This window comes from Nelumbo lutea, chromosome 2 (genome assembly GCF_056320005.1).
Source record: "Nelumbo lutea isolate HS-2025 chromosome 2, American lotus-T2T, whole genome shotgun sequence".
NCBI lineage: Eukaryota > Viridiplantae > Streptophyta > Magnoliopsida > Proteales > Nelumbonaceae > Nelumbo > Nelumbo lutea.
Window position 1 is genome coordinate 4778376 of NC_142685.1, and position 12332 is coordinate 4790707.

The 12332-nt window shown below is 42.7% G+C and overlaps 1 protein-coding gene across 7 annotated transcripts; it reads left to right on the forward strand.

The window, feature by feature from the left end:
* Positions 1 to 5337: 5337 nt before the first annotated feature.
* On the forward strand, positions 5338 to 10118 carry LOC148868208 (large ribosomal subunit protein uL29-like). 7 transcript variants are annotated; one of them, XM_088973467.1, is made up of 6 exons: positions 5338 to 5468; positions 5594 to 5729; positions 5842 to 5998; positions 8133 to 8188; positions 8354 to 8520; positions 9687 to 10118. In XM_088973467.1, exons 1-6 carry the CDS (start codon positions 5465 to 5467, stop codon positions 9740 to 9742), a joined length of 576 nt encoding a protein of 191 aa, XP_088829593.1. In that variant the 5' UTR covers positions 5338 to 5464; the 3' UTR covers positions 9743 to 10118. The 7 variants fall into 7 exon arrangements, with proteins under 7 accessions (XP_088829593.1, XP_088829597.1, XP_088829592.1 ...); XM_088973471.1 differs by having other exon boundaries at positions 5347 to 5468; positions 8133 to 8170; XM_088973466.1 differs by lacking the exon at positions 9687 to 10118 and adding an exon at positions 8648 to 8736 and having other exon boundaries at positions 5347 to 5468.
* Positions 10119 to 12332: the final 2214 nt, after the last annotated feature.

Below are 12332 nucleotides of genomic sequence, written 5' to 3' on the forward strand. Positions count from 1 at the left end.
TAACCATGCTTAGCACTGTAAGACCTAAACAAGGTGGAGACTGGGGTGGTAGTGAAATCAAGAAGGAAAACAAAAAAGATTTGATCTGTGACCATTATAAGAAGCCTAAACACACAAGAGATACTTGTTGGAAGCTTCATCCACATCTTATGCTGAATAGACTCAAAAATAAGAAGGGAAATGCTCACATGGCAGTCATTGGTGACATTCCGGCCCCTCCTATTACAGCTGCTCTGGAGTCTATTGCAGCTGCTGTAGTAAGGGCCGAACTTGAAAGGTATGGGCAGTTCCTGAACCAGTGGGATACAACTAGTTCTAGTTCAGCAATAGACGAAAAGCAAGGTACAGGTGGTTCTGGTGGAGTTCATTCTACTTTGCTCGCACAAGTAGTTCACATGCCATTGCAAATTATGTTTCTACTTTAGGTAAGGAGGGACATCTTTGAATTATAGATTCTGGAGCCTCAGAACACATGATCCATAGCTCCACTATTTTTTCCTCTTACCAGCTCTGTTCTAGCAAAGACAGGGTCTCCACAGCTAATGGATCTCATGTTCCCATTGTTGAGAAGGGGTCTATCAAGATTAGTGATTCCATTTTCCTTCCCTCTGTCCTTCATGTTCCCAAACTGAGCACTAATTTGTTATCTATTAGTAGTTTGATTAAGAACCTGAACTGTTCATGATGGTGCGCGATCTGGATGCTCCTAACTGTAGGTCAACTCGAACGCTTGTTGCCAAGTAGGTCGCTTGAATTGCAAAAAAGGAGGAATTAGAGAACCCAAGGTAGCTAACCCGATGGGGTCACTCTGATGCTTAAGTCAGTAATAGTAATATACGAGTTGAGAGTTTGAGAAATAGGAGAGCTAGAATGCACTTAATCGTGCGTACCTGGGTCTTGGGGGTTGATGCCCTTATATAGTTGAGCAGCGGTGGGTCTCACGAAACAGCTCTGGGATCTTCGACCCATGTAGATGGGATCTGTTATGCCTTAGAAGGAGAATAGTGTACCAGTCAATGAAGTCTATCATTACCGTCCAATACGGGCAGGGAGAGGATAAGGCCTGTCATTACACGGCGTGATCCCGGGAGATTTGGAGTCCGATGAGAAGCTTCTAGAGTCGATTACATGTCACTTCGGTACTCGGATGCCAAAATGGCTTTGGTGCCGAGGTGCTTGAACACCCGGGCTCCCAAACTGCTGACAAGGCTCTCCTTGTTGAGTTATCATCCTATTGGCAGGTCACGTCCACGTGTCCTTTACTTACTAGGTCGGGCCAAATCACCCATCATTAGTTCAATAATTTTTTCTCCTTGTCATTGTATCTTGTAGGATCTGGATTCAAAGATGATGATTGGGAGTGGTCGTAAAGTGAATGGAATCTACCTCCTGGATGTGCTTCCTCCTCATCAGAGTCATCATGTCAACAGGGATAGTGAGTCAAGGTCTATGGGTCAGATTATGCTTGGCATAATCACTTTGGTTATTTGCCTTTTTTTCTTGGAGTCTTTTGTTTAAAAAGCTATTTGAGTCTGTTAGTTTATCAAGTCTAGAGTGTGAAGGTTGTCAACTTGGAAAGCATTGTAGACATTCTTTTAAAGATAATAATAAAAGGTGTTCTTCTTCTTTTCATGTTATTCATTCTAATGTGTAGGGACCTTATCATGTTCCTTCTATGAGTGGTTATCGATATTATCTCTTATTTGTGGCTTGGGTTTATTTGATGAGATCCCGAGATGAGGTACCATCCTTAATAAGGCAATTTCATCAGATAGTGCTAACATAGTTTGGAACACGAATAAAAGTATTCAGATTAGACAATGCCAAGGAATATTTTGAAAAACACCTTGCTTCATATCTGTTAGAATATGGTGTTGTCCATCATAGCAATTGTTCCTATAGTCCATAGTAGAATGGTGTTGTAGAAAGGAAGAACAAACACATATTGTTGAGATTGCAAGGAGCATGATGATCACATCTGATGAGGGCATATTTGGCCCTCTAGTGAAATTATGACACGTGGCACCTCGTGACAACTAGGAAAGCACCCAACCAACAAACTTACAAAGTTGGTGACCCACCCGGGCACCAGTCTGGCCGGCCTGGCGCGACCTGCGCGGCGCGCGCGCGGCCTGCGCGAACTGCGCATGGCCTGCGCGAGCTGCGTGCGGCGTGCGGCCTGCGCGACCTGGCCGACCTGGACCAGCCTAGCGCATGATCCGACCAAGGCGCCCACCGACAAACCTGGCCTAGACACTGACCCACCGACTGACACAGGCGCCGACCTGACGACCTGGCCTAGACATTGACCCGCCGACTGACGTAGGCACCCCTCTGACAACCCGGCCCAGGCGCCGACCTGGCCGCCTGACACAAACGCCAGCCTGACGACCTCGAGGAGTTCACCACCGTACCCCGGTTCTGACAGGATGCGACGAGTCTTACCGTTTGGAGGCTTTTCACCCACCTAACCCGCGAGGACTCCAGTATATAAAGACCTCACCCCCCAAAGGGGAGGGGGAGGAAAAAAGGGAAGTAACCCCTGCTCTCTAGCTCTCTCATATTATCTTCAAAGCTCTTTACAATAAGAGTGCTAACTTAAGCGTCGGAGAGCCCCCACCGGGAAAATACCCCAGGGACCTCTGATTTAGTTCTCGCATGTCCTTCAGCTCCCGCCGCCTACAAAGAGGAGGAAAAAATGAAGTTCTCGCAGGTCCCTCATCTCCCGCAGCCTACAAAGGAAAGAATACCACCTCATGCTGAGGGCAGTCGGATTGCGCTGCACCAGGGAGCTCCAACATTCTCTAAGTCATCGGCCGCCTAGCAAGCAGTCCGCCACCAGGCAGTTCACCACCAGGCAGTTTGCCACCGAGAAGCTCGCCACTGGGCAGTTCGCCACCAAGCAGTTCGCCACCAGGCAGCTCACCACCAGGCAGTTTGCCACCAGGCAATTCACCACCGGGCAGTTCGCCACCAGGCAGTTCACCCCCAAGCAGTTCTCCACCGAGCAGTTCGCCAGTAGGCAGTTCACTACCAAGTAGCTCATCACTAAGGCACGCCACCACCGGGTCAAATAACGAGGTACTTAGCCAAAAAATTTTACATCACAAAACATTGGTACGTGGCCGAAAATGGTTACATCAATTGGCGCCGTATGTGGGAACACGCTACAAAAAGCTAAGTTCTCATCTTGCCAAAACTAAGTCCTCACTTTTTACAAATTGAAGCTATCGCTTTATAGTTTACATTTTTTATGAACTCAGAGACAGTGTAGGGAGCTAACGGACTAAGTAGCTCTACCAACCTTACTTTCAATTCAGATAATGCCACATCAGTCCTCTCCGCAAGGTCCCCCCTACAAAGATGAGCTCTTCGTGGCTTATGCGGGAGTGGGCGGCCAACTGACTACATAGGCGCCCTTACTGGTCGAGCCTTCCAAGGCTCCCATGTGAACTGGCAACCTAAAGTTAGTAGTGCTGCCCCCGAAGGTCGAGCCCCTAGTAGCTTCTTGTAGGAGTAGGTGACCGGCATTACGAAGCTGATGCAGGCCAAGCCTACGGGCCACATTACTACTTAAGACCCGGTCACCTCTCCGGCATGGGCAAAGTTAGAAAAGAGTAGACCACTGGTCACTCCCAAAGCCTACGGTCCACATTACCACTAAAGACCCGGTCGCCTCTCCAGCACGGGCAAAAGTCAAAGAAGAGTAGACTACGAGTCGCTCCCAAAGCCTACGGGCCACACTAGTAATTGGATCAGCACTTACTAGCTCATCGACTTACGGGCCAAAAGAAATCTACTCCCTTCACTGAGTTACTATCAGCTCGGGAGTGGGGGGCTATTGATGAGGGTAGATTTGGCCCTCTAGTGAAATTGTGACACATGGCACCTCGTGACAACTAAGAAAACACCCAGCCAACAAACTTACAAAGTTGGTGACCCACCCGAGCACCAGTCTGGCCGGCCTGGCGCGACCTGTGCGCGGCCTGACACGCGCCTGCGCGACCTGCGCGCGACACACGCGACCTGCGCACCGCGCGCGGCACACGCGACCTGCGCACTGCGCACGGCACGCACGACCTGCGTGGCCTGCGCGAGCTGCGTGCAGCGTGCGGCCTGCGCGACCTGGCCGACCTGGACCAGCCTAGCGCATGATCCGGCCAAGGCGCCCACCGACAAACCTGGCCTAGACACTGACCCACTGACTGACACAGGCGCCAGCTTGACGACCTGGTCTTAACACTGACCCGCTGACTGACACAGGCGCCGACCTGACGACCTGGCCTAGACATTGACCCGTCGACTAACGCAGGCACCCCTCTGACAACCCGGCCCAGGCACCGACCTGGCCACCTAACACAAACGCCAGCCTGACGACCTCGAGGAGTTCACCACCGTACCCCGATTCTGACAGGATGCGACGAGTCTTACCGTTTGGAGGCTTTTCACCCACCTAACCCGCGAGGACTTTGGTATATAAAGACCTCACCCCCCAAAGGGGAGGGGGAGGAAAAAAGGGAAGTAACCCCTGCTCTCTAGCTCTCTCATATTATCTTCAAACCTCTCTACAATAAGAGTGCTAACTTAAGCGTCGGAGAGCCCCCACCAGGAAAATACCCCCGGGACCTCTGATTCAGTTCTCGCAGGTCCTTCAGCTCCCGCCGCCTACAAAGAGGAGGAAAAGATGAAGTTCTCGCAGGTCCCTCATCTCCTGCAACCTACAAAGGAAAGAAGACCACCTCATGCTGAGGGCAGTCGGATTGCGCCGCACCAGGGAGCTCTAGCATTCTCTAAGTCATCGGCTGCCTAGCAGGCAGTCCGCCACCAGGCAGTTCGCCACCGAGCAGCTCGCCACCGAGCAGCTCGTCACTAGGCAGTTCACTACTGGAAGCTTAACCCAAAGGCAAAGAATTGTCTTCATTGGATATACAAAAAAATCAAAAGGGATACTGTTATTATGATCCAGTTTCTAGGAATCGATATTTTTTCCTCTTAGGATGAGGCATAACGTTGTAAACACGTTCAATTATCACTTAAAAACTTTTTTGGCATCTGTCCCTTGAAATACCCAAATTTACCCTTGAAAAAAATTAAAACCCACTTTTCAGAATATCTATAAAATATTCATTAAACGTGCTTATTCTGTTGTGCCCGGTAGATTCTATCCCTCTTGTGATGGGCCATAGTCGCACATACCGTAAGCCCATAGGTAGATTCTATCCCTCTTGTGATGGGCCATAGTCGCACATACCGTAAGCCCATAGGTAGATGAGCGAGACATATCCAGCCCATTACCAAATTCGCACGTGAAATGTAACCGTGCAAGGACAGGGGATTGGTGCCGGGCTTCGGATTTTGGACGAGCAATAAAAACTTCGCCTGACTCCTAACTTCAACTCCTTTCCGTCTTTAGGGTTTCAGAAGACCTACGGAGGAGGGAAGATAGCAGGCGGCTCTCACAGCCATGGGTAAGAACTAAGTAGAACAGAAACATTCTCTGATCCATCGTTTTTCTTTATTTCTTCCGTATCTCTCATGCTCGATTGATGTGTTTTGGCCTGCTTTTGTTATCTCTTGCTCTTACGTTTTCCAGCGAGGGTCAAGGTTCATGAGCTCAGAGGAAAGCCGAAGGCCGAGCTCTTGAACCAGTTAAACGATCTGAAAGCAGAGTTAGCGCTGCTTCGAGTAGCTAAGGTCACTGGAGGAGCACCAAACAAGCTATCCAAGATGTAAAAAATCTCTGTATTTTTAGAACATATAGTTTTGATGTTATTGTGGTGTCTTAGATTGGTTGGTGCCTTTTTATGCCATCTTACAGTTTCGGTTGTTGTTTGGATACAGAAAGGTAGTAAGGTTGTCAATTGCACGGGTTTTGACGGTGATTTCTCAGAAACAAAAAGCGGCTCTGAGAGAAGCCTACAAGAAGAAGAAGTTCGTGCCGCTTGATCTTCGTCCAAAGAAAACCAGAGCCATAAGAAAACGCCTAACAGCCTACCAGGTGCTCTTTGATGCTTTGGTTTTTCTGTCCATCCCTTTATTCTTAACTTAATTTCTTGAGTTGAATTGCTAAACATTTCTTATTTGGCTTTTTTAGAAGGATAAATGGTTACATGTCATATTGAAACGTCTTAAATTTTGTCTAGACATTGCACTGAATTATTAATGGTGATGACTGAATAGAAGTAATAAGATAATTGAATGTCATTGTTCATGTTGACATATGGCCATATGGGCACGATGCTATGGAATAAGAACTTATGGATCTTAGGTATCACTTTGCCCTCTTCCCCTTTTTCTTCCGAAATTTGTAAAATGTTGGATTTTGTTTAATGACTTTAATCCAGTGTCCTAGAAGCTGGTACGAGAGTACTGGGATTCTGCATTTGAGTTCCAGCAATTCGGATGTTTTGTAATGTATAGTTGGAAAAGAAATGTCTCTAAGATTTTCAATGCTGAATATTACGGGATCAACAATTTTGCTTAGATCACCCTGTTAAATCCTCAAATCTCTTATTACTGTAGTAGTTCCTGGTTGGGCATTTTGACATTGCATTGTTGGTCCAACTAACATTTTTTTGGTAACCTGTGATTTCCATTGACTATGCTTGAATGGGATTTGTTCATGTTAGGTTGGGGGATAGGGTTCCCAATTCTAACCTACTCCTTAGGTTACAAAGGTACTGAAGATTTCTGGTAACGTTGATTTATATGGGTGTGAACTACTAGCATTTCTAATGGTGGCATGATGCTTTCAATATATATGTTTCAAATGACAATTACCTCTGATCTCTTAACAATGATTCATGCTTATTCTCTAATGAAAGGGCCCCAACTCCTAAGTGCATCTGTCTATGAATCCTTCATGTTTTTCGTTTGTTTGTATACTGAAGAACAATGATGATTACTGCAATTTTACCAATATTCTGTTAGTGTTTTGCTTCTTTTATCTAGTGATCTTGTCTCCAAACTGTTGATGGTTAGCTGGTTCTTTGGTGGTCTAAGTTTTCTGTATTTGTACTTCATTAGACCTGTTCATGGGCCGGGCCGGGCTTTTACTCTTCATAAACATGATTTTGGTAGGCCCAAGCCCGAGCCCGACTCTAATAAAAAGCCCGAAGCCCGACCTAACAGAAGAAAGAACTCACCGCCAGTGACTGTCTTCGTCGGTGCTGAGTTCACGTCCGTGAGAGAGAGAAAGAGAGAGGATTCACCGGCCGGTGCTCAGTTCGCAGTTAGATGCGATTTTGACAGTGAAAAGAGGAGCCAATTTGTGTCTAAGAGAGAGAGAGAGGACTCGCCACTGTCGCCACTGGTGCCTGTGTTTGCCGCCTCGCCGGTGTCTGAGATTTGAAAGAGAAGAAGTGAGAAGAGGGACGAGAGAGAGAGAGAGAGAGAGAGAGAGAGAGAGAAGACTCACCGCCAGTCTGCCGGAGTTGTTGCGCCGGTGAATGTTCGCCGGTCCTATAGCTGCTTGAGAGCGTGAGGAGGATGTGAAGAGAAGAGAGGTTCGGCATTGGGCAGTTCAGCTATCAGAAACTGTGGAACGAGATGAGTGAGAAGGGTTACTTAGGATATTAGGGTTTAGTCTATAGGTCGGGCCAGGCTATTTTGGCAAATCCTGAGCCCGACTCGAATTTATTGCAGGCCGGGCTTTTTGGCCCGAGGTCAAGCCCGTGGGCTCATTTGTGTGTTCAAGCCCATCCGGGGGCCGGCCCAGCCCGGGCCCATGAACAGGTCTATACTTCATATAATAATCATATTTGAGAGAAAGTCCATTTCCTTCTTTCTGTCCATTATCTAAATCCCCTCCCCAAACAAAGAAGATAAAAAAAAAAGAAAAGAAAAAGTGCTTTTGTTGGAAATGAAGCCCGATAATATGGTAATTTGTCTGCTACATACTTGAGGTAATTTCTTAGGTCCTTGTGGTGGTCTTATAGGGGGTTCTTGAATCATCTGCTGGCTCTTTTTTTCTGTGGGCTTTGACTAAAAGATGTTCAATTTCATTGCAATGATTCTCTAAATGGTTCCTTAGTTTGGCTTTAACAATCTTTTCTTTTTATTTTATTGTAATAGCTTAGCCCCATATCCTTGTGGCTCACATTCCTAATATCTAAATGTCCATCTATATGCAGGCATCTTTGAAGACAGAACGTGAACAGAAGAGGGAGAGGTATTTTCCAATGAGAAAGTATGCCATCAAGGTGTAGAGTGGGTTCTAATGAAGATTGAGATAACCATAACCTTTGGCAATCAATTAAGGATAGAAACTTCAAAATTTTTGCCCCTTTTAATCTCGGTTTTATGCAGACTACCATTTGTTTGACCACATTTATGTTTGAATATTTTGTCATAGGCACAAGTTTGGGCTTGCTCATTGTCAGTTGTTTGGAATTCTAGGGAACAATGTTGCTTCACTCACAACGTATGGCAGTTTCATTCTTGATTGGGGCATGGCTAATGGGTTTGGTCTGCTCAAGCTGCATTTCCATTTTTACTTGACTCATCACACGGCATCCTCAGGTTATTTAATACATACGGAAACATGCTTTTTTTTTCTTTATTATTCATATCTTGTCGTCCTTGAATAACAAGGGTTTGCATCTAACCTGCCTTCGTTGCTGTAATCTTGCCTTGTTTGGTTACACAGTTTCTTGTAGGAACAAGCATTTTTCATACTGTTGCCTACAGTCATTACTGATTTTTTAATCGACTGTTTCACGATTGATGATGATTCAACTTTGCGTTCTATAACATTATTTGCCTACGGCTCACCCTTCCGGAGGTCAGATCTATTTAGGACTTTAGATTTTCTTTTTTGGGGTTTGTAAAGTCCAGATGGCCCTCAACCGATTACACAGAAACATCCAGCCATAAAGCTTTTTGCAACCTAGTCGAGGGCATTATGTGCCTGGGTCTTAAGAAACCAGGTTTATATCAGCAATTCGAAATTATGATTTGTATGTCTCGCTGTCTGAAAGCAAAAATAAAATCGTATTTTTCTTTTCCTGTCGGCATGGTGTTTGAATTATTTGATGAAGGTAAGGTTGACAACCTCAATGGATAAGTAGCAAATAAACCTTAGAAGCGTGCGAAGCATTATGATGTCAAATTATTTGATGCATTCATCCAAAAGAAAAGAAAATCAATAAGGCCAATACTTCCTAAAGTTAAATCACTCACCTTTCCTCCACAGGGGCTGTATTTCAGTATTCCTTGACATAATACAATATTTTTTTAGCAACACTAATAACCATTCTCAAAGGTGGTGAGAGCTTATTGTTTAAACGTGTGACATATGTTCCTAATTTGGAAATTCCTAATATTTGGTGTTTCGTCGGGTCTAAAAGTAGATATACATGTCAAAATTTTGAACTATGCATTATTCAGAATTCCTAATTTTATTAGCAGCATACATTTAAAAAGGATATTTTTTTTGGTAAACAAAAAAAAAAGTATTCATTAAACGAAAGAAACAAATGAGGGAAATAAAAAGAACAGAACAGAAAACTAACTACAGCCTACAAAGTCCAACTTAAACATCAGAAAGACCAAAAGAAAGAGAAATATTTGACTGAAAACTAGATTTCAAGCCAAACTTCGCTGCAGCATGAGCAGCATCATTTGCTTTCCTTGAACAGAAGTGAAACCTGAAGAGTCTTCTTACAACTTCTCTTATATTTTGACAGTAGAAGAGAATTTCTGGCAGAACATCTACCTCAGGAGCATTGGCAGACTGCACTAAGTTGGCACAATCAGATTCAAAAAGAGCTTCGGAGATTTCCAGCTGATCAGCAAACCTAACCTCCTTCCAAAGAGCTTTGGCTTCTGCTAACAAAGGAGAAGAAGCTTTTACTGATCCAAAACCAGTCGCCCAGAAAAAACCATATGGTCCCGCAAAACAAAACCAAAAGATGCTTTAGAACTTGACAAAAAACTCCCATCAGAGTTGAAATTTAGAATCCCCTGCTGTGGAGGCTTTTAGCAGTTGCAACATTCTTGGGGTTAGGATTGTAAGAGACTTTAAATTTCTGCTGCTAGTGAAAAGATCTCTCCAATATTGACCTGTAAATAGCATTAATAACAATAAAAGGGCTTACATCTTCATTTTCAAAACAAAACTTATTTCCATCTTTCCAGATTCCCCACAAAGCCAGAGTTATATTTGCCGTATCCGTCAAAATTTCTCTCCCCAGCAAAGAAACCAGGTTCTAAAGCCAGATACATCTAGCCTTGTTACATAATAAGAGAGAATGCAAGATTGTTTGAGGTTCTTTTTCCACACCTGTCACAGATTTCAGATTAAACCAAAACCACTTTTTTTCTTTTTTCAACAGCTATTGCATTTACACTACATCTCCATAATAAATGTTTTATCTTTGGTTTAATTGGTAGGTGCCACAAATTAAGGTTTTTAAAACCGATTCGAAGAACGAACCAGTCAGGGTTTCAGTTCCCGGGTCGAACGATCGGCCCATTCTGATAAAAAAAATAAAATAAAATAAAATAAAATAGGATCAATACCGTTGAATGGTTCAACTGCCTGAGTCAGCGATTTACTGACTAAATCAATGTTTTTTTGCAAATATCCAGTTTTGGAGTAAACGGTTTTCCGGTCCAGTTTTTAAAACCATGCCACAAATAGTTCCAGTAGCTTTTATCAAGTGTTGGACTGGGAAACTCCAGGAATTCTCTCTCTTGCATTTTCTGTGCAATGAAATAGGCAAATCTGACTGAGAATTTCCCATTTTTGCTTCCAACCCAACACAGTTTATTATTCCAAGGACTGGGCGACAGGTCAATCCTTGATCCATAAGCTCTACTATTACTACCTGGGATGAGATCTTAGGTGTAGGACCACCCCTTCTAAGCCTGGAATCCAAGGGTCATGCCAGACTTTTACATCTAAACCACTGCTGACTTTCTATAGATGGCTTCTGCAGGATTTTCCTTCCGACAAGGATACTCCTCCAGCCTTGAACATTTTGCATGGGGAAAATGAGAGTTGTTATAATATTTTGCCTTTAGGATTCTAACCCACAGACCAGAGTTATCCGTACACAATCTCCAGTCAAGCTTTGAGACACAAGCTAACTCTTCAAAAGTATTATCAAACGTGAACTATTTTGCGTTCCTTTGGGTGTTTTGGTGTGTGTAGCTGATTTTTTTTATTCGATTTTGGGGAGGTTGAGGTGTTTTGGCATATGATACAGTGTTTAATAATTTATTATAGCTTTGAACACATTGATGCCACTTGGCTCTATTAGACGCCACATAAGTCATTTTAAAGCGGAAACATGCCTCTGTTGGGGGAAACAATTTTTTGAAGCTTCCTCCAACACAAATACATAATAATTCTATAAAAGTGTCCAAGCAAACAGGATTTGTGGAAGATAAAAAGCCAAAAAATGACTTACGTGGTGCTTAGCTGGACATCAAGTACAAACACAAATGGAAACATGTATTTTGGGATGTGCGTATATAAACACCACCCTTGTCTATAAAATAAAATGCCGTATCAGCAACAATACGAAGCAAAACATGTATTTTTGGATAAATGTTTTTAGTTTGATTAAAAAAAATGTTTCTGAATCCAAAAAAAAAACAACGCTTTGAAAAATAAAAACATATTTCTGGGACAAGGCTTATATGTAAGCTCTTATGGTTCAGAGACTTCATACCAATCCATCCATACTTAAATGGGTTTGAATTGTCCGTATAAAAATAAATTAAAAAATGGAAGTAAGAATTGTAAAGTAGAATAAATTGGATAAGAACAAACAATCTCCATAAATTAAAATTAAGGAATGTATCTCTCTCTGCTTTTGGTAAAAGAAAAAACACCACACAACCAATAACATATTTCTCAAACCATTTGCGGACCCAGTTTTGTTGAAATCACTTATCTTCTGGATCGGTCCACACCACAGACTAAATTTTCGTCCATGATTTTTTATTATGGACTGATTCAGTCTACCATGGAACTTTTTACCTGGAATTAATTTTTGGATTTTTTTTTTTGCATGGGATGTTTTATCTTAAAAATCTATTCTATATTTTTGTTATGTATATTATTAAAAAAATAAAATATTTATTTTTCTTGTTATATAATATTTAATGTTATATACACTTTTAATTGAATATGTGTATATTTTATCTTTTTAATTAAATATGTGTATATTTTATCTTTTTAATTAAATATGTGTGCATTTTATTAATTATTATTTTTATATAAAATTAGTACTCTTAACAATTTAATGATTTTATTTATTTTTATAATATTTATTAAATTTTCAATTGTATTTAAATTTAGAAATTTTAATAACTTCATAAAT